General features: G+C 42.2%; 1 protein-coding gene across 2 annotated transcripts in view; it reads right to left on the bottom strand.

Moving 5' to 3' along the window:
• fam49a (family with sequence similarity 49 member A) overlaps nucleotides 1-22,272 on the bottom strand; it is a 43,409-nt gene that overhangs the window by 7,239 nt on the left and 13,898 nt on the right. The window contains exons 2-5 of one of the 2 annotated variants that reach the window (XM_069656200.1): nucleotides 9,918-9,973; nucleotides 3,311-3,390; nucleotides 1,180-1,301; nucleotides 754-859 (exon numbers count right to left, since the gene is read on the bottom strand). In XM_069656200.1, the coding sequence (XP_069512301.1) occupies nucleotides 754-859; nucleotides 1,180-1,301; nucleotides 3,311-3,380 (298 nt within the window). In that variant the 5' untranslated portion in view covers nucleotides 3,381-3,390; nucleotides 9,918-9,973. Of the gene's footprint in view, nucleotides 1-753; nucleotides 860-1,179; nucleotides 1,302-2,905; nucleotides 3,276-3,310; nucleotides 3,391-9,917; nucleotides 9,974-22,272 lie in introns of those variants that run through there. The other variant, XM_069656207.1, reaches the window with a different exon arrangement.

Raw genomic sequence — 22,272 nt, 5'->3', positions numbered from 1 at the left:
GCGCAGTAGCTAGCTAACTGACCGAGCGTTCTTGGTGCTCTGCGGCTAAATGGTGCAGATTGATTGGTTGAAATTGGTTGGTCCTAGCCTACGTAGGCACACGTGAAATTTTGTTTCACCGGAAGAAAAAATGATCGGATTTTGATATAAGAATACAAAGAAATGGATTTTCTGTATTTTTTTTGGCCTATATTGTCAAATAGATGCACAATATTACCGGGGATGTGATCTAAAAGGAATAAAATTACATTTTTCATTTCACCTCGACTTTAAGAATTGCGATTCTGACATGAATCGATTTTTTTCAGCACCCCGAGTTGAACACAAATTTTTGCAGTCCCATAAAGTTATCTGACAGTGCTCCCAACAGTTTACTTTCACACCTACTAACTACCATACTCTTTTTTACATATATCATGTGTATTTACAAATAGGAAAGCCAATAAGCAGATCTGCTCCTCATTAACTTAACTGTGCAATCTTTACTTTGGGTATAATACAGCATATTATTAATTAGACTTCTGAGTAAAAGGTTAATTTCCCTGAAGTTTGAATAATTCATGTTTGAAATAAATCATCCGTTTACAACTTGCAAGAAAATATAGCTTAAGCTATAGCTTAAGAGATCATCACTTAAAGACAACCTGAGTGATGAATACCTTCAAAATAACTAGATTAGATTAAAACGTTTGACTCTGAAATTACTTTTTAAATGAATCTATACATATATTTCCGTCAGTGTATAAACCTTACCTAGTCTGAGAGAGAAACTGTAAAACTTCTTGAGTTTGATGACGAGCGGGCAGACCGAGTTCCAGGCTCGCTCCTGCAGCATGAAGTCGTTTGGGTTTTGAATCGCCTTGAAAGAACAAAAAAGACGGCAGAACACTCAGAAAACATGTGATTAGAGGTTTAATGATCATCAGCATAAAGGTGCAGCACAAATATGTACGCTGTGGGGAAGATTTAACTAGTTAAACTTGATGTCAGTCCAGCTCTTCTTTTCTTCCCTGTTGAGACATACATGGCATATTGCATGGCTATAAATGATCGTGGTATTGAAGTTAAAGAACAGAAACTATGTCTGAAGATTTCTCTACATCCCTGCTTTGAGTTTAATTGTTGGTCCATGACAAGACGAGACAAGAGTGTGTGTGTGTGTGTGTGTGTATGCCTTACATCTCTGATCTCCTGGCCGGCTCCTTTGTACGACTGCAGGCCGGACAGGATGCTCTCCGAGTCCTGGAGGACTGAGTTCACCTGGTTCCACACCTCGCGCTCTCCTTCTGTCGGCTGTGCATCTAACACGCAAAGCACACGCGCAAATGTGTACACAGGTACAAATGAAAAGCACACACACACAACAATAGTCAGGTAAGCTACCACCACATTTAATTACAGTTCATTTCAAACAAAAAAAGACGTCTAATTGTCACCTTTTCACATCAAGAATCACTTTTACATTCATCAGATTTCACCCTACATGCGTCTCTGATCCAATGTTTACGTCTAAATCTGTTGCTTGATGTGAAAGGGCATTTTAAAGGGTGTTTTTAAACAGGATGGGACAGTCACTGGGGGAACATGGGGACAGTTTTTTGTAACTCATCAAAGTTTGTCGGTTTCTGTCGGACTTTTTCAGAGGATGAGTACAAAAACAGTCAGCAGAATGAACTGTGGGAACTTTGGGTCAAAGCTAAAAGCATACAGCACATCCACACACGAGCCTCTAAAATTCACTGCCTTTCACGTCCGAAAAATGATGCCTTTAATTTGAGTCTGGAGTCAGGTTAGGAAGCAATCTACTGCAGACAGCGTGGCTCCACACCTGTTTCATTATCAAGCCTGCATGAGACCTTTACGCACGTTCTGCATCCTCAAAGGCAACATGAGAAAAGACTTCAGAGTGCGTTTTCAAAGCAGCGATATTTTGAGGCCGACTGTGAAAGAACTCGTGGGGGGATGTGCAGCATGTTTGAGAAGAAGATATTTTTAAGTGTGTTTGCAGGGAAGTCTAATCCACGCTGCAGTAATGTAGTCAAAGGTTTTGTTTCCTGCATGGTCTTAATTATTTACACCGCTCTGCAGGCTTAAGCTATTTTGGTGCTGCATTGTCTGGCTCCTAAAATATGTCCCATACTATAATAATACTCCTCAGGAAACTAAAGATTCGTAGGTAACGAGCGATCATGACCACTGAGAGAAGAAGAGCTCGAAATGTAGACCATCACTGTGTCTGGAGTCTGTTTTGCATTTCAAAACCTTTCCACTCCCATCATTTCCTCTTTGCTGAATAAACAAAGCCTGAGGTTGGCTACATTGTGAGAGGGGCTGAAATGCCTCTGCGTAGGCGTATTGTGTTGTGTGTCTGTAGGAGGTTTAAGAAAAAAGGCAAAGCGGATTTTCAGCCGCTAACAACGAGCTAATTTGTCCATTTTACATGAACACAAAGAGGCAGAGCGGATTTAATATTCTACTGCCGTGCATTCCCTCTGTCTGAGCTGAATACATGTATTTAAACAGATAACAGGATTATGCAGGACTATAACAGACCTCATCATAATGTGTTACTTATTGCATTATCCTACATGCATGTAGCATAGTGCAATTAATAACACATGCATCAAAAGAGTCTCATTATAAGTGCAGATACAGGGGCATGCATGCAAGGGTTAGTAAAAGCAAAAGGTCAAGGGTCAGCTCAATTCATCTTTAACTTGAATGCATTTGACACAGAAATCAATCCTGAAATACATTTAAATAAGGAAGGTTGACAGGCTGAATAGGCTGACCCCTGACCTCAGAGCAGCTAAAGAGAGAGGTTAAAGGAAAAATGAATCAGGGATATAGAGAAGGGGGGGAGGGGGGTGTGCGAAGCAGAAAGACAGGCAGAAGCTGTGCTCACTTTCAAAGTCAAGGAAAAAGTTTGGCCCCTGTTCAAGCTCTGTGCAAGTGAGCACTTTTAACAGATTCCCCATTTGGTTTCTGCAAGAGAAAAAAAGAGAGAGAGGGAGAGAGAAGGAAAGAAAAGTATGTGTGATGTTAAAGAGGCATTGATAAGTGATGAGGAGATTGGAGAAACAGCAGATCGGAGCTGTAGGAGCAGAAGGTCATGACCAAGTGAAAGTGGGGAAAAGCAAAGAGAGGAGCAAAAGCAGGCTCCTTCAGGGCTTCGTCATCGGGAGCAGAAACCTGCTGACAGAAAGGAAACAGCTGAGCTGGTTACACCCCCCCCTCCCTCCCTCCCCTCCCCACATCTCTCTCTCCATCCATCTTTTCTCCCTTTGTTCCACTCCTCTGCCAGACTTACTTTCAAAGTCCAGGAAAAAGTGTGGATAGTTCTCTATTTCCCTTGTTAGGACTTTTAGCAGGTTACCCATTCCAGCAAACCTGATGGTCAGAATACAGCAGTGAAAAACACACATGAATACATAATCATACAAAATACATCAGCTATTACTTAAAGGTGTTGTTGACATAACAGAGACAATCAGGATGACTTCAAAGCCTGTAAAGTATATTGATTACCCTTGTATGACTCGTATCCATCAGAGGCTTTTGTGGAGGTTTTAAATGAAATAGTTTTTATTCCAGCTCATTTTCTTTGTGTGTTTTTGACCTAATTTGAAGCAGAGAAAATCAGACGCCAAAGTATTCACAGGTCACTCAGTTACACCTGCAGTTCAAGTTTTCTCTGTCAGTCTTCTTACATTTTTACAAAAACGATCGACAATCATCTGGGTCGAAATAATATAAGTGGTTCTCTCAATTAGGACAAGAAAATACTGGAAATGGGCCACAATAAGTTTTTAGGCTCCCAGTTGACTTCTTCAAATCTCCCTTTTTGTTCAACCTAAAGTTAGAAACTGAAGGACATTCAGTTCACCTCACAGCCTTCTGAGAAAACCAGCAAATATTCACAGTTAGGAAGCTGAAAATAGAGAATGTTCAACCTCAGTCCTGTCATGCTATTAAGGGGAGCTAATGCCATTATGGTAGGAAAAAAAGGACATTTGGCTCTGTGCCTTTGGAGGACGCTATCCTCTTCTCCAGTGGGCGCTGGAAAACCAGGGAGCTCGCTAAACTACACTTCCTCAATCTAGGACGCCCGCCTCCGATGTCATGTAACGTTCAAAATCGTCAGGTTTGAAATGTAGACTGCAGACCTGAAGATTTTTTTGACGATCCACCGGTATATTCTCGATGTATTTATGATTCTGTACCGCTCTGAGCCGTTGCCTGCAGCGAAACGGTCGTATTTCACTCCAGCGTCTCGCGCTGGGCCGTTCCTTTCAGAGGGAGGGGCGCAATGCACGCTGGGTGTTGTAGGAATGTAGAATGGGTGAAACCACGAGCTGTTTGTGCAACTTTCTCCACAGCTATGGTGCCAATTTTAGATATTATTGCTTCTATCGATTATAGAGAACACCAGCTTTGACTGACAGCGGCTTTTTCCAGGGGTGAAATGCTCCTTTAATGACATCATCTTTTAAAAAATCTCATCACATTTCACAGAAGTGAAACTGAGAAGGAAACACAGTATCGTAAACAATTTGGGTGTTCATGAGCATGCACAACGCAAAGCAAAATAATTCAGTTTCATGTCTTCACATTTTGCACCACGAGTGAATAGTGCAAGCAAAAAGTCCCACCTCTGTTGGACAAAACTCCTGAGGTTCTGCACCAGTTTCTCTGCTCTTCTGGATTCAGGCCTTTCTAAACGTGGCCAAACACAAGGACGGAGCTCTAACTGGCAGTTACACTCTATAAAGGTTTTTATTGGAGGCAAAAGGCAGTGGGTAGGTAGCAATTTCAAGGGAAAAGTCTACCTCCTCGGCCATGGAGGGTGGTCACAAGCTCTGTAATCACAGCGGACCTTAAACCTACAGTCGCATAATATGAGGCCATGATTACCGTAAAAGGGAGAGATCACAGTATATCATGGGTAGTAGAAGATGCTGTGTTCAAAGGATTCAGGCAGACACATTCATGTTGGGTGGGAAACAAAAGTTATCTGGAGGTAATTTGAAAAAAAGAATGAGCAGATGAACTTTAAAAACATGTGTTCTTGTGTTAGGCTGCAGAAAGACACTGCAAGGCACACAGGCCTTTCTTTTCACACACACAGATCCAACTTCCCTTGGCTTTTATAATTCGCAGTGTGAAGTGACAACAGAAGGGACATTATGCTGCAGTGTGCACATGATAATCACACTGCATTTTTCTGCACAGCCTCCAGCAAAGTGTCGACTGTTTTTTTTCCACCACGATGTTCGTTCCTCCTCAAAAACCATACAGGAGCGACTATCCGGTTTAGGAGTCAGCATACAGTTTCTACAGTAACCGCTTTGAACGTCTCATGAAGCTTAAAATGCATCTAATTATCAATTCAATGCAGTTAAGAATAAAGTGTTTAAACACAAGTTTGTACCAGCAGGGGGCAGTGCTGGTTCACTTCACTCACAGGGATCAAAGTTGCACAGTAATGGTGTCAAGTTGGTACACGTCCTGCAGTAGTAGAGGAACCCTGACCTGCGGCTACTTCCTCAACACACCTGCCTTGCCTACCAAACTCAGGTGATTCCACCCTCAGGTGTCAGGTAAACCACTCAAACTGTTCTAACAACGACTACCCGAGCCTTCAATCTGAATTCTTTTCTCAGAGACTATGTGACAGTAAAGGTCCAATAGAATCAAACACGGTTCCTCTTAATGCCTTTTCATTGAGGGCATTTTCATGTATCATAGAAAGTGTGTCAGGGAATGTCCCAGCTTTAAAGAGACGCCTAAAGGAACTCTTCGCGTGTACTGTTGCACTGTTGGATATCATTAATTTGTCATTTCCTTCACAACACCAGAGCTGCGTTTAACAACCTCCAGAGAGCAAATTTATAGCTTTGAGTCATTTCAGGCGTGTGTGTGTGTTTGTGTGTGCGTGCGTGCACATGAACATAGCTAGCGTGCCAACTGGTTTGTGAACACTGGGGAGTGTCTGTGATTGCGATGATGTCACTCAAAATGAAGCTGCATTGCTTTATGGCGTGCTGAGGCTACTGTTCATGCAAGAGCACTGATTAAGTTTCACACTTTCATTTGTTGAAAGTTTGTGTGACATCAGTCTCCAGATCTGGTTAAGAGTCGGCAACATACAAGGCAACTATTCCACAGACAAGATGTAAGGAATTTAATACAAGACAAGGAAAATCGTCAGGACATATCAAGGAGAAGGACGCAGCATTCTCACTCTCAAATGTGCCACTTCTCAACGTCTCTATCGAATCCCAAAACCCTGCATGCCAGGCAACCTGTTGATCTTACCACAATTCTATACAAACGTATGCCAATGTGTATGCAAATTCAAGCCTCCAATCATGTCCAGTCTTAAGGGAGTTCAAGGCAGGATTATTACGCCTCTGTTACGTTGCACGGAGGCGGAACGGTGGGGCGAAGTCGTTCCGTCTCTGAGCCGGCATCAGAGGTAGTAACGGAGGCGAAACGGCGTCTGTCTAAATAGCGGAGCCTGTAGGGCAGAACAGCGCCTTGTGTGTGTATTTGACGCGCTGTTTGATCGCACGTTTTAATGCCGCTATTAAGAAACACCCACTGGGGCGGCTTTACGCCGGCGTTGCGTGGTCCAATGTAAGATGACAAAGGTAGCATGAGGACGGAGCTTCGTTACAGCACTGAGGCGTAAAAAAGGCTTCTTTTAACTTGAAGTTAAGTGTGTAGTTTAGCTTCTTCCTGAGGTCCAGCATGCTTTTATATTAATTCTCATCTCTAAAGAAGCCCAAAATGAAATGAACAGCTCATAACAAGCTGAGGTATACTCAGACATGTAAAGTAAAGAAAAATATAAAGCACTGATAGTGACATTGTAACAATGTTTTTGTCAGAGCAAACTTAATCTCTAAAGGCCTCATTATGGGAGCTGTGTGAAACACGCAAAGAGTGAAACTGTGCAAATATAGAGATCCACCTTCTGTTCTCATCATCTTCCTTACATGAGGTAATGTGACATACATGGTTTGTTGTAATTACATCAATACTGGCTTGATTTGCATTCACCTTATTGAGTGAGCACACATATTTTACTGCAGGTTTTTTCATGTGTTTTCACAAAATGTACAGGTGTGTAACAGTCTCCAAGCACCTGTGAAGTGAATAACACTGAGAACCTGGACCTTGCTCGCCAAAATAAAATGGAATAGTAAATATAGCATTATACAACAGCACGTGTGCTTGTCCTGTCATGATAAGTCCAAACGTGTGCCGTGACATAAGGCCTGTAAACGATGAGCCTTGGGATTGCTTCTAATGATTTTACAGAGCGACAGACAAAGACATGTATGTGACGTCAGTACAAACTTTCACATCGATTCACTGTGGTTTTCTTCTTCTCTTTCTTTCGTTTGTGAAATAATAATATAGAATAAAATCTTATCCAATAAGGCGACACGGTCTATCAACATGCAACACCTGACCCGGCTTTGAAATCCTCTTCTTGACCTGAGTTGAACTCCGGTCAGCAGATGGGATGGGTATTTAATTTAATGCTATTAACAACTTTCAAACACTGACTAGACAAAAAAAGGTAGAAGAGAAGAAGAGAGCACAAAGCATGAGCGCTTGCAGAGAGACCTGACACTTATCTGAATTTGTTACTTATGCAACTCTGCCGTAGTTTTAAACGGTTTTGCACTAACGTGACATAAAGAGACTCACCTGTGATAAGACGGTTGAATTCACAGTAAACCCGCATCGCTCACTCTTACAGCTGATCAGCAGTATCAAGAATGTATTTGCATTTTCTCTGTTGACCCACTGGAAATTCTACTTTTGCATCCACAGAGCCTGACATAAAGTGCTCTCTGTTTCCCGTCATCACTCTAATACCAGACAGGGAAGGAAAAACTACACGGGGAATTTTTTCATGTCTGCTTGGTTCCTCTTTCACAACCACTTATCTATGCGACGTAGTTTAAACTGTGGACTTTCCTCTTTTTCGTAGTATTTACTATGACCAGAAACATCACATTTATTACAGCATATAAAGTAGCCTAATATTTGTGTGAAGAATGTGCTGAAAGTGCAACTAGAAATCATTCAGGAATAACAAATCCCAAGTCCCTTTATACTGCCAATAATAAGAAGTGACAATGTGCGCTTTTGTGGGCAATGTGATTCAAGGACTGTCCTTAAGAGGCCGATGACAACGTGTTTGAAAGCAGGTGCGCGCTGCGGATGTAGGTGAGGACAGCAGACGAGCAGCGGAGGAGCAGCCCTGCCTACTCCCGGAACAAAGTATCCAGAGCCGTATAGACTGAGAGTCGCGTCAGCCATTGCGATGTCGCAACTCTCTCTTTCTCTACGGCTGTGAAAGTACAGTCACGCGCTCAGTCAGTCAGTCACATACAGACCTGAGTGTAAGGCTGACCCCGGCGGTCAGCCAAAAAAAATAAAAGAAAGAGAAACTAAAAGTATAAATGAGGCCAGTCTTTGTCACCCTGTTGGAACAAGAATTACCTCACCATTTATTAAAATCCAAAATAAAAAAAACTTTAAGTCCATCAACACATCAGACCAAGTCTTCAAACAGCACCACTGTTTTCCTTCAAAATGTGAAAACATGCAGCCGTCTCGAGGCTATCTATGCTTTATAATTAAAGTATACTTTATGCATTTGAAGCACCAAGGTGAGTGCCACGTTTAAACTGCCTTTCCTGCTGTCAGAAGTGTCTAAAACCCTTCAAACACACATTCAAACAAAAAGAGTGGGGAGAGGTTAGATTGCTGCAAGGTTTAATGTGTTGAAATAGAAACAAGTTGGAGAGGTCGTATCATCAGATGCTATGGGTACTTTCACATCCTATATCAATGTTTGTGCCATTAACCCAAAGCACGCACAGAGAAGTCTCCAAATAATCCAAAAATACCAAATAAAAGGTTTTATTGGATCGATTAAAGTTATGATGGTGGCTTTTTTAACTGCTACTATAAGTTACTAACATTAGTGAAAAGAAAGCCAATGCACGATCATGTGAGCGGAACATTTCACATCCTGTCATAAGTCAGGAGCTGTTTGGAGCAGCAACAGTCGGTAGTAGTAGCGATGCCCACATTAAAGCAGGAAAGAAGACGGCTGCATTTGAGTTCACATGAATGTAAACAAATAATTTCATTTATTTTATGGAAAAAAATCAGCTTGAGTAACGTTTAATGAGGAATGACATGCGCGCAAAACTGAACTGTTTGTTTATGTACCAGAAACTCCACAAAAGACTAAATTGTCTCCATAGCAACAGGAAATATTTTGCCAAATTTCTTTTACAGTCTCAAAAATTGACTGAAAAGCATCATTTTAATTTACCAGACTTACAAAGCAATTTAGTCCACAGTCCTTTCAAATAACAAGAATTAATTTTCCCCACAGTCGGATTTATGTGCCGAAGAAAAGCTGTCAAATTTGGAGAATCTTCTAAAGCGAAGCCTTTGAGTGGCACCAGTATTTATTCTCTGAATTCTGTCTTAAATTCAGACATTTAAAAATGATTTCTGATTTAAGAGAACAGCATTTCTCTTTTTTACCAACCTTCAGCAGCGTTACGTTGATCTCCTCTCTGATATAAAATGTTTTAAGAGCCTTCTCCTCTTTGAGAAATACCTACTTAAGGCTCAGTATGTCTCATTAACAGCCCTGAGGACAAACAGCTCAACAGCCATTGGGGCAGAAAGTTTTGGGCTTAACACAACAAGTGCAGACTAATCCGCACTGTAATCATGTAACCCTCAGCATTGTTGCTGGGCTGATGTGCCTTAGCAGCAGCTTAGAGCGTGGTCCTTTTCAAACATGACTACACCGGCCTGAAACACTGTTTAAGTGTATGTACATATGTGTGTGTGTGTGCGGCATCATTTACCTTCTCTGGTGGAGGACCTCGTGCTGCTGTCTATATCATCCGCTTTCTCTTTGTCTCTGCAACAAGAGAAAAGAAGGACCTTTTGTTACAATCAATACTGAGCAGAAATAAATTATACTGCAAAGAGAATCTCACAGAAGTTTTTAAGAACGTGTGTGTGTTAGCGTGTATTTTGTGTCTGCACCCATGTGAACACCAGCCAGGTACAGTAAACACCTTTACACAACATACTTCCCTTTTTCTCCTGACATATTCAAGCACTCGGCAAACAAACACACAACCCTCCCCCCCATCTCAAAACACACCACTGAATAATTGAACACTGAAATCTACACCGTCGTCTCGTATATGTAATATCCAAAATAAAGCTGAATACGGCCCTGTCTGCTGCATGTTCACTGGGGTATTAAATATCCCCTGACAAGCTGCGGCTGCTAATGGTCACCGGGCCGGAGCTCCCTCCAGCGTGGCTGCAGAAAATAAAGACATAGATGACGCTGTCGCATTCGGTCAAAAATGAGGGAAGTGCACATCCAGAGTGACATTCATCACGACAGGCTCACGTGGAGCTCGTCACGCAGACATTTAAATTAAGTGGGTTAAAAAAAGCTCCAACAACTTTTTTTTCTTTGACTTTTTGAGCACTACATCCTGGTGCTGTTGTCACACTTCTCTTTGCTTCAATGCACAGTGATATACTGGCCTACACCAGAGAGGCGTAAGAAGCAGCAATACAGTTCAAAGGTCCTGATCAGACAGAGCACGTTTAGCAGCTGGTGGCGGCTTTTTTGTAGAGATAGACCGATATGGTTTTTTCAGGGCCGATACCGATTATTAGTAGTCAAGGAGGCCGATAACTGATATTTGGAGCCGATATTCATTTGCAGTAAAAGTGAAAATATTGGCGTCAAAATTTTGAATAATACAAACTCCAACACTTAACTTTGTTTAAATGCCTTTAAGCATATGTTTATAAAACAAACAAACAAAAAGCGCAGGGAGTTCCCAGGGTCAGCAGCATCTCTTATAAAGTTATTTGAAAATTTAAATAAATAAATAAATAACTTCCTGAAGTTTTATAAAGTAAATAAAACAAAGTTAAATAAAATTAGCAAAGAAATGAACTCTTGTCGGCCGTCGGATTAAAAATAAATGCGTCAAAATGCAGAATATCGGTCTATCCCTACTTTTTTGTAGTGGTTTTTAATGATAGGGACACTTTTTGCGTGCTGCTTTTGTGTTGCAGAGCACCTCGCGTTTTTGAGGAAACGCTCCGAGCGCCTCGAGTTAAAAAAACTTCAACTCAAAGCAGAAAATCACCCGACGTCATTGCCGCTTTTCCTCATTGTCCAATCGGGTGAATGGAGAGGCGGGCCTTCTTTGGTCACCATCCAGCTGGTGGTACTCGCCGTGATCTTTCCTCTGTCTGAGGGTCTCATGTACCCACACGGATCTCTTGTTCCCCATGTATTTGGGAACAGCCTCTCACCCTCCATCAAAGCCAGAGCAAGTGCCCTCCGCCTGTTTCTTAATGCAGATGTAACTAATCTATTGAACACAAAGTATTCTAGCAAGCCAAAATTAATGGGAACAGATCAGTCAGCTTACAAAAAAACGGTTAGGTTAATGACAGCTAATGATTCAGCAAGCTGCTCTTTTTATTTTAACCGTAGGCTTCAACAGAAAGGCAGAGCGGTGCGCCTCGCGTTTTACAGATCGACACCTTACCATGTTGTGCTATTTTTTACATATTGTTAAAAAAGACATTAACATGAACGTAACATTGTGTTTTCTATGGAACAGACAGAACTCATTGAGAGCACAGTGGACGATTGACGATGAGCAGTGTGCACACGCTTCAGATATTTTGCAGTTCATTTTCAACCACAGAAAACGATTTGGTTCATTTTGATTCAATAACGTAATTATCTAACCTTTGTTTTAGGGTGTGAAGTTCAGTTTCCTCCTAACCTGCCACTGCATCAGGTCACAGAACATTTCCAACACCCACTCAGTATTCTGTCTGCCACTTATGAGCAGAACACTTGAGAGCTTAAACATGGAGTCAGTGGTGCCTGACAGAATTGCATAAAATATATATTGAATACCTTATCATGTGCCAATTCAATTCCCTGCTTCTTATCTTGTAGGACAAAGGTCAGAAATGACAAAGCATTTTGTGGATATCTTACACTCAGAGTTTAATGTTAGTGAAGCTGAACGCTGAACCCAAAAACTTGCCAACAAGCCAGAGAATTAAAACCCTCGCTGGAGAAGCAATGCTGTTAACAACACAGTGGAGCACTTTTCAGGGGCGGCTGTGTCAATCAGAAGGTTGGGGGTTCCTGACTGGAGACTGCCACAGTAGCCTTCGCCATTAGTGTGTGAATGTAAGTGTGAATGGGTGAATGTGACATGTAGTGTAAAAGCGCTTTGAGTGGTCGGTAGACTAGAAAAGCACTATATAAAAACAGTCCATTTTCTTTGCATTTTCCTGTTCAGTCGGACCCTCACAACAACCAGTTGGATCAAAACCCAGTGATGCTATATAAACGACAGATGACACGACAGCTCCCGGTTGCAGTATAGGTCATAAACGTCATGATTGACAGCTCTGTTGACCAATCAGCTCCTGCAGTTAATCTGTGCCGTATTAGCAGAGAAGAGGAGGAACGGCGAGAGGAGATGTAACTCAAACAATCACTGCAGTCACTGAAGTTTACATATCTGTGAATGTCTACTTCAGACTAGAAATAGACCGATATGGCTTTTTCAGGGCCAATACCGATTATTAGTAGTCAAGGAGGCCGATAACCGATATTTGGAGCCGACATTCATTTGCAGTAAAAGTGAAAATATTGGCGTCAAAATTTTGAATAATACAAACTCCAACACTTAACTTTGTTTAAATGCCTTTAAGTATATGTTTATTAAACAAACAAACAAAAAGCGCAGGGAGTTCCCAGGGTCAGCAGCATCTCTTATAAAGTTAACTGAAAATTTTAATAAATAAATAAATAACTTCCTGAAGTTTTATTAAGTAAATAAAACAAAGTTAAATAAAATTTGAAGAAATGAGCTAAAAAAATAAAAAAGGCAGATGCCGATATGCGTCAAAATGCCGAATATCGGCGCCGATAATCGGCCTGACCGATAATCGGTCGATCCCTACTTCAGACCAACACGAAGAAGCTGTTCTGCTGTTAAACACGCTGTCGTGTGGATCCTTGCTGGGTTTTTAGTTAGTTAAAATATGTGTTTTGGTTAGCAGAAGGGGTGGTGCATCGGCAGCTCCACCTGCCGATTTCTACTGCCAGCGCCCACCTTGGGGGTATTTTGGCTTCAAATAAATACAATGAGAGGTGGAAATGCGTTTTCTATCTTTTTATACTGTCCATGTTGAGTTGAATCATGACACCAAGAATCAGATTATCACCATATTCCCACCCTTACAGTTCTGGATAATAACGTGTTGTGGCTGCAAAAGATTTTGGGGTTTTTTTTGTGGCCCATCTGCTATGGCTTATTCTGTCTCAGCAGAGGCCTGTACGGATTTGGGGCTAACAAGGTAACTTAAGGTTTAAGCCGGGGTTTTTGGGGCTACGACAGAGGTTCAGTTCCTACTGGGGTTAATCGCAAAGGTAACTGACGTATCAATTCCCTTGATCCCCAAGCCTAGTGCCAAACATGATCGGGGAGGAGGGCAGGAGTGTTAAGAGACCGACTTCCAGGGTGATGTTTTAAAATATAAGATATATTCATTGTGCGTGTTCTGTGTATTCTGCACCTAACAATAAATCAGGACTACAAGCTCTAGAGTGAGACAGTCCCATCTGTCACTGTAAATATCCTCATCTGTCTGCGTTGACCCCCATCCCTGCTCTGGAGAACCTGCACAGCAACAGAGCGACGGAAAGAAGGTGGGATGCTGCTGATGGATGGATGCATGGATGGAGCCACCATAGGGACACTAGACTTTCTCCTTATAAGGGCATGGTGGTGCGTGGTGACTCCCCATGGTCTGACACATGAGCGGACTTCACCTCAACGTTTCACAAGGTCTGCAGACACACACTGCACACTTCATGTGTCCCTTCTGGACCTTTTAGACGCACGCACACACTTGCCAAAACACCATGTGGACAGCACAGAGCGAGCCCTGATGAGAGCAGACACTTCACCATCACATCCACTTAATTCATCTAACTTCTCTCTTTCTCCGCACGTTCACTTCTTCATCCACGCACTCTCTTTCTCTCCTTCCCTTTTCCCCTTGTCTTGCTTTCTATCTTTCTTCCTTTTACTTCTCTCCTTCCTCTTTCAGTGATAGCGGTTTTTTCCAGCCTGCCGCAAAGACAGGCAGGCAGTCAACTCATTAACACAATCACACTGAATTTGATTAATTCAGTAAGCCAGGAAGGCCATTTAGCCATGAGCTAGCCATTTAGTCATCTACACATCCCGATGACCCAGCCTTTTATTAAACAAGCTACACATGTAGCCAGTGAGCAGATGAGTCAGTCACTTTAGCAGTCAGTAAATCTGTCAATCATCCCAGCATGTGGTGGAGCCATACAGAGATCAGGGAGATGTGTGCTGAAAAATAAACATGTTTTTCAGGAAACATCAATCAGGAGCCAGAGAGGAATTTTTCCAGGGACGCCACGAACAACACGCATAAAATACAGCCTCATTACGTCCCATTGTGAGTCATTAAAATGTGATTGTGTTGAGGTTGATTCTTCCCTCAGCTTTGAATTGTTATCAAGAGTAATACATTGAACAAAAGGAGCGAGTGTGATGTTTTATCAGCTTTGTCAAACAGACTTCAAATACTCTGTTAGACAAAAAGAAAAACATGTCAGCCGGTTTGATTCTGCCGAGAGGAAGTGACACAAACTCTTCTTTTGTTCCGACAAACGTAGGGAAGCTTTCAACAGCTCGACTCTCACCAAGAGGTTTGCAATCATGGAAAATGTGTGTACCATCATAAACATTGCTTTCATGACAAACTGACTCCAAGAGACAGTTAGGGGGGAATTTCCTAATAATGAATTGTGGCCGCTCATTTGCATCCTCTATCTGCCCCGTCTCAAGGTCCGATTCACAATGCAAATTGCACTGATTATATTCAAGTGCAAACACTTTTGTGCAGTTTGCTCTCTTTTGCAGAAGCTGTCTGCACCTCCTCTCTCTGCTGCGCTCTCAGACATCAGTTGAGCACACACTGACGGACCTCACCTCCACGCACAGATCGGTGATGAGCCGGGAGAGGAGGGAGCGGCACTTTGGACAGCCTTGACAGGTGTTTTAACGGAGCTTTATTTTTTGAACGAGCGCTCAACAGCAGCTCGTCCAGATAATAATCCCAGTCATGCGTAACGGCTCCAAAGTGTGCGCGTGTGCCAGGGTTGAGCCTCGCACAGCCCCGGACTGATAGGTCTGTCAATTATTAGAATAATGACAAAATATTATTAACAGATTGTTTTTTACAGACAAACACATTTTTATTCCCACAAAAGATGAATTGTTGAAAACATCGCTGGAAACTCAGAGCGTGACGGCCCTTATGATACTGCGCCGTAGTTACCACCAGCTCTCTGCAGGTGGTGATATTTTCACTCTAACTGTGCGGTGCTGTTAGCGCTGCCATTTGTGAATTAGGGGCTTTTTGCCACGAGGCTCATTCACATAGAAAGTGGCTAAATTTCCCCGAATGCGTCATTTAAATACGCGCACACGGCACCAGACCACAGAGACGCTTTGGGGTGCATTCAGCCCTCTGCGTGTGCTCGGAGAATGAGTCTTTTTGTGTCATTTGCACAGGTTTTGCGGGCGCAAACGCTGCGCAATCCTTTAACGAACTCCCCCCTTAGTGTACTTTACACAGACTTCAGTGTCCTCTCTTCTGGTTCTTAATGAGAACCTAGTACTGCATGTGTGCAAGGGTTTCATTTAAACACCATTTTGCTCAGTATTTATTCATTTGACAGCGAGGCTCTGGATTATCCAACTTTGCCACCTTTAATTCTTATTATAAAGTATTTTAAATAACCTGATCCTGAGCAGCCAGTGGACGCCATGATGGCAGATGTGTTTCTAACATCTGTCTGGAGACAAATTTTATCTGTCTGATCTGCATTTTTACAGTCATGACTTTTAAGTCACAGTAACTGGGCTACAATGCTGAATTCACCACGCTGTCTCGTTCTTAGACTGCAGTTAGCTATCAATGACTTCTACAAAAGTGATGTCCTGACTTCGCCCGAAGCAATTTCTTTTTTAAGCACTGACACATCCACCCCCATAAAAGATGTAAAACGGTCTCGCATGAAAACGTTATCAGTCTTTTCCATGAATATCCAAACACACTGCCTGCAAGGCGGTGTCTAAAAGCTATCCGTTTCTATGGTGACAGCAGAGACATTCGTTAAAACAGGGGAAGCACATGAATGTGACAGAGTGCAACCCCAGAGGGGACACACGCACGTACACACTTTGTTCTTTCATAGTTTACTGTTTCGAAAAGGGAAGGTGTGTGATGAAAGCTGCCGTCACTCTGGTTGAACGCCTGGCAAGCAGGATGCCAAACCCGCCGGGTAGTAGAGCGAGAGGGAGAGAGAGAGAGAGAGCGAGAGAGACAGACTGCAGGCGTGTGATGAAGACGAGAGGAAAATGCCACAAATAATCCCGAGGGAAGTCGCAGAAATAATATATAACCATGAGAAGGAGTTGTACATCCAAACCAAAATCTAAAAAACTAAAGAGAAAGAAAGAGAGCATCATTATTGTGACAGCGCCTCCATGTTGCTGAAGTGAATCAGCTGTGACAAATAAAGTGGAACGACTGAAGTAGAGCAAAACTAAAGAGCACTGAAAAAGACCTTTATGCCAAGTGATCCACAAGTTGATATCTTCCACCTCTGAGAAGGAGACGGCTGTAAGTCTCCTTGAGGTGTATTTACGGACATGACATGGGCATACATGGCACGAGACGCACTACTTCACTGATACAGTGTCCGACGAACTTCCTACACAATCCTTAACAATGTAGGCTACTGTTTACGGAGGAACACAAAGGACTCCATATCCCATAGTTCACTGAAACAACAAGCCAATAACAGTCCATCTCATCTGCCTTTCACATGAGCTGTGCTTTCACACGGAGTTTCCGTTAGTGTCGGTCCAAGTGTCCTGGAAGCTTTCAATGTTCCGGACAAATTGGGTGAAATTACGGTCAAATATTATCTGCATTTATTTAACTTAATAACAATTGATGGGCAGGCTGTATCAAGGGTGTAGAATTGGGTAGGGAAATTACTGAATTGTCGTTACAAAAATTAACATTCGATAAGCGTAATGTTGCACTTTCAACCTGCTGAGGAGTCGTGCATGAGACAGCTCACTCTTTCACTGTAAACAACGACTCCCGTCTATCGTTCAGTTCATACACTTCACTAAACTGAACTTTATACAGCGGAACAACACGTCTCAAATGACACTTTCTGCGCCGCATCTGCCCTGTCCATATGCATGCGCACTCTCTCCCTCTCTCTCTCCCTCTCTCTCTCCCTCTCCCTGAGGCAGTGTAGTTCGTTGTACATACTAATATTAGTTAATATATAGGCTATTAATCGGGATATACTTCACTGATATCTCTGATGAGGACTTGGAGAAATTCAAGCCTCCATAGCCGCGGAGTACTTTCATCACAGCACTGGCATCTATGAGAGGGGCTGTGGCTGCTGACGCGTCCTCGCCAGTGATTCCTTTGCCAAAATGACTGATAATGGTTTAGCATATTCCTGAAGCACTGAGGGGACGGAGTTATAATGAATCAGGTTTTTTTTGTTGAACATATATTACTTTCACCGGACATTATGATATTTTAACATGTCGGAACTTCAGCAGATTTTACCAGCACTTACTGGATAACAGAAACCCTGCTTTCACAGTGTGTTTACAAGCCAAACATCGGCCTCTAACCACTGAGTACTAGGTAAACCAGTAAGCATATATTGTTATCTAATACAAATTTGTCTAACACGGTTTGAGGTGTGGTTCTCTTACAGATTAAGCTGCAGTATGTAAACATGACACATCTTTCTTCATGAATGAATCCAGTAAGCTGCTGGTGTTACCTCTCAACATGCTGACTGTCAGGCTGAAACGTAACGATAATTACAATTCAAACTGAGATGACTCACCAACTGCATGAAACTGCTTTGTAGCTTTGATTTGCAGAAGCCACTGGAATGAACGAGGCAAAAACATCACGCTGATGAACGCCAGGCACAGGAAACTGTTTGGCAAACAGCGATTACAACTGGGCAAATGCGGTGGAGTAACATCCTCTGCATTGTTGCTTGCATCGTTGGGGAGAGTGATAAGCACAGAGATACAATGAGACAAAGTCAGTCAGAAAGCATTTGTCCACGACTCTGCTCATCAAACTACCTGCAAACAGATCCAAATCAAGGCCGTCACAGCCGACTGGAAGTGGAATGCCTCCTCGAAAAGGGAAACAAACTGAACAAAATGGTTCTTGACTTTTGCAGTGTAGAGACGGCGTACAGACACGCATACTGCTGAGCTTTTGTCTCTTGTACACAGTCGGCAAAAACTGCTTCTTGTCCTGAGGGGAGGAACGGGCCATGACCCAGATTGAAGCGAGACGCAGTGTTTTCTTTATGCTACATTTAAGCTTCCACAATCAAAATTAAGCATAACTCCCATTCAGCCAGGCTTATAATATGATGAGCATCTTGTAGTGCAGAGCAGTGAACAGAAAGCATGACTGTTTGGTGTTGTATGTATTACAGAGACTGTTAGGGGTGAAACTGCTGAGCTCACTAGACGTGCTTTTTCCTTGAGTCTCGACCAAGCGCTCACTCATCTCAATCAACAATCAGGTAAGATTACTGGTTGCAACCTACACACAACAAAATGTGAATACGACGAATCCGAGTCAAATCATCTGATTCTGCTTCATTACATACTCCAATAAAACTGCCAACTGGAGGCCTCGGCACAAACTGCATAGCGTGACAGCTGTTGATGTTTGCAGACATCCAGGATTGAACCTGCAAATCAATTATTTACTCGGATGAACATTATCTCCACAACTGGAAAACGCATATTTCCAACACTCCAGGTCACGCGAGGCGACTTGGTGTGCAGACTGCTGAGCGAGTGTAGAGTAATCAGAAATCCCGCCATTAGCTTTTATTTTCAGGCAAATAGATAACCGTGTGTGTGTGTGTGCGCGTGCGTGGGGCTATATTGCTTTTACGGTGTGGTGAAAAAACACATGTGTCTTTGATGGCTAAAGCTTGTCCAAGGCAAAAGATGAAGTGAGGGAGGGAGGAGGACAGGGAGGGACACATCTGGCGGAGGACGCTCTGCCTACTGCAGACACCCTCTAAAGGTTCAAACACGGGTTAAACCTCAATGGAGGTTCAATGGGCTGGAAGACTGCAACCCTCCCAAGAGTAATGAATGTGTGTGAATGTGTGTGTGTGTGTGTGTTTGCGACAACTCTGGAGCATCTTTCTTCCACTCTGCATGGCAACAACTGATGAATAGATGATGGATTCAGATGAGCCCAGTGAGCTCTGGGTTTAGGGATTTAGGGAGGGTGGAGGGAAAACGAGGACACGTCTAACCACTAGTTTCGTTCATCTGAGAGCACTGTTTCACTCTGTATTCACTTTATAAACCATGAGTCACACTCTTATCCTCTTGTTATAGCTAACATACACACTTCAATATTTGATTTAGGGATCAGCACGTTATCGGTATTTGCACATAATGGCTTGTAAATGATATATCTGCCGATGCTGATATTTTCCTCCGATAAAACAATGCTTTAATTCTAGGGATAGACCGATATGGTTTTTCAGGGCTGATACCGATACGATTATTAGTAGTCAAGGAGGCCGATAACCGATATTTGGAGCCGATATTCATTTGCAGTAAAAGTGAAAATATTGGCGTCAAAATTTTGAATAATACAAACTCCAACACTTAACTTTGTTTAAATGCCTTTAAGCATATGTTTATTAAACAAACAAACAAAAAGTGCAGGGAGTTCCCAGGGTCAGCAGCATCTCTTAAAAAGTTAACTGAAAATTTAAATAAATAAATAAGTAACTTCCTGAAGTTTTATTAAGTAAATAAAACAAAGTTAAATAAAATTTGCAAAGAAATTAACTTTTTCTCCTCTCCGCCGTGTGTGTGAGCACTGAGCTGCAAGCACAGCTTTCACTGCTGATTGGCTGTTACCCGTCCCATGGCTCTGCGTGTAACCAATCAGTGCTGTGGGTGGGACAATGCTGGAGACAGAGTAGTGACTGCAGACAGAGAGGCGCGGCTGCATCAGAGCCAAAATAACCCAGTTTTAAATTGATCTCTTATCGGCCGTCGGATTAAAAAAAAAAAAAAAAAAGACCGATGCCGATATGCGTCAAAATGCCGAATATCGGCGCCGATAACTGGTCTATCCCTATTTCATTCTGCCTAAATGCTCAACGATTCCCTAAAAAAGCTTGACGTAATGCTACATTAACTCGGCGCGAGTGTGCGTGCTCACTGCCTGCACCGCGCCTCTTCCGTCAAGCGTGAAGAAGAGTGCGAGATGTCTGCGGTCTGGCAGTTTTTCAAAGTTTCTGAAACAGACTGTAAGGTTGATTTCAATTTATGCATTTGTTCTGTGCAATAGGTGAAATTTGCCCGAGTTGTTGCTATTGTCAGGGTTGTCTCAGGGAGAGCATCATCCAAGCCTGTCCAAGCTGTATGAATATTACAGTTTTAATTGACAGGTTATGTACAAAAAGCATATTTATTTGTATGTGACATTTTCTAAGTTTCAGTGAATGTGTACATTTTAAAAAGCACTGTATTGTGTTATTTCTGCATCTGCCAGTCGGCCACTACAATAAGAGTAGGCATGATATCAATTCCACTACAGGGGAGACTTCATGTTCTCTCCAATTAGGTGGGAAAAAACATGTGTCTAACATATCGGTATCAAAATTGGCAATCAGCAAAAGGGGTTGGAAAATATCAGCATATTGCATAACAGCAAAAAATCCAATATTGCGCATCCCTAATTTGATTATATATCACAAGACATATTGTCATGGCAACATTGAACTATAGTATTGCACATGGCAGATCGTCCTCATATTGTTCAGGCCTGATCACATGTGTCGCATTGCAGCACTCGCGCGTCCAACTCTACCCTGACGTTGATGCAGGTAACCCGCAAAAGAACAGAACAGTTAAACGACAGGAAAATGAAAGAAATTAACACTTCTGCGAGTACATCCTCCTCAATGTAAACTGCCACTCGGCTGAACAGGAAATGCGTTTTCTCGCATTCTCACCAAAGCTGAAAGAAAATAAGCAAAAAAAAACAAGTAGGCTGAACCAGCGGTGAAAAGTGTGGGAACTGTGTTAAGTTCCCTTTTTGTCATGCAGGTACGGCTGCACTTCTTCTTGAGTGTAATCACATTAGAACGTCATTATTATTGATAACAGCTCACCTAAAAATGCATTTGAGATTGTAAAGATGCCACCTGACACATAATTATAAAAGTTTAGGTGTTTTGTTCCTTTATTGAAATGATAAATAATCAATGCAATCACTATGATTCATTTCCTATACGGTTAATATCTGGTGTTTTTTATACTTATGACATAAGAGCTCACAAAACATTTCTAAGTAGCAACAGGAAATGCTGTTTCTTTTCCCCCTGGCCAGAAAACTCAAAGCCAGCTGAACCTGATCGGCAGTTAAAGGAATCTGGCTCCAGTTTGCTTCCTCTTACTCTGGTGAAGATTTATGAACCTTCAGAGAGCAACGTTGTCAAACACAGGTCCGAAGTAAAAAGGAGAAACACTTTCCTCTCCAATATCTTGGTTCATTTATGTCAAACAGCCGTGTGTGTAACACACTGAATGTGGAACAAGATAAAAAAGACTTCTCAGTTTTGATGATGACTGAACAGGAGGGTCAGAGCCCTCTGTGTTGTTCACGATGAGGACCACAGAAGTGCCAATAAAAAACAGATACATCTTTAAAAGGCTTGTAGTGCTGTTCAAACACAGTCAATGCCAGCCGAACGAAAAATTACCACCAGCCAAACACTGCTGAATTTTGGCTGTATTTGGAAACGTATCCATCAGCCATGTTGGCAAGAGATAAGATATTGAGATCTTGTAATGATTATGTAGCTCATTAGATGGAGAAAAATACTATTTATGAGGAATTATAGAATAAAGCAAATACAGTATCCAGCTCACAAATAAGTTAGAATTTGGATTTCAGACTGGAATAACAAAATCCAAAACT

This window comes from Semicossyphus pulcher, unplaced genomic scaffold (genome assembly GCF_022749685.1).
Source record: "Semicossyphus pulcher isolate SPU_LCO1_2020_fin unplaced genomic scaffold, fSemPul1.0.p SCAF_11, whole genome shotgun sequence".
NCBI lineage: Eukaryota > Metazoa > Chordata > Actinopteri > Labriformes > Labridae > Semicossyphus > Semicossyphus pulcher.
The sequence above is the reverse complement of the archived record's forward strand: the minus strand, read 5'-3'. Positions and strand labels throughout refer to the sequence as shown.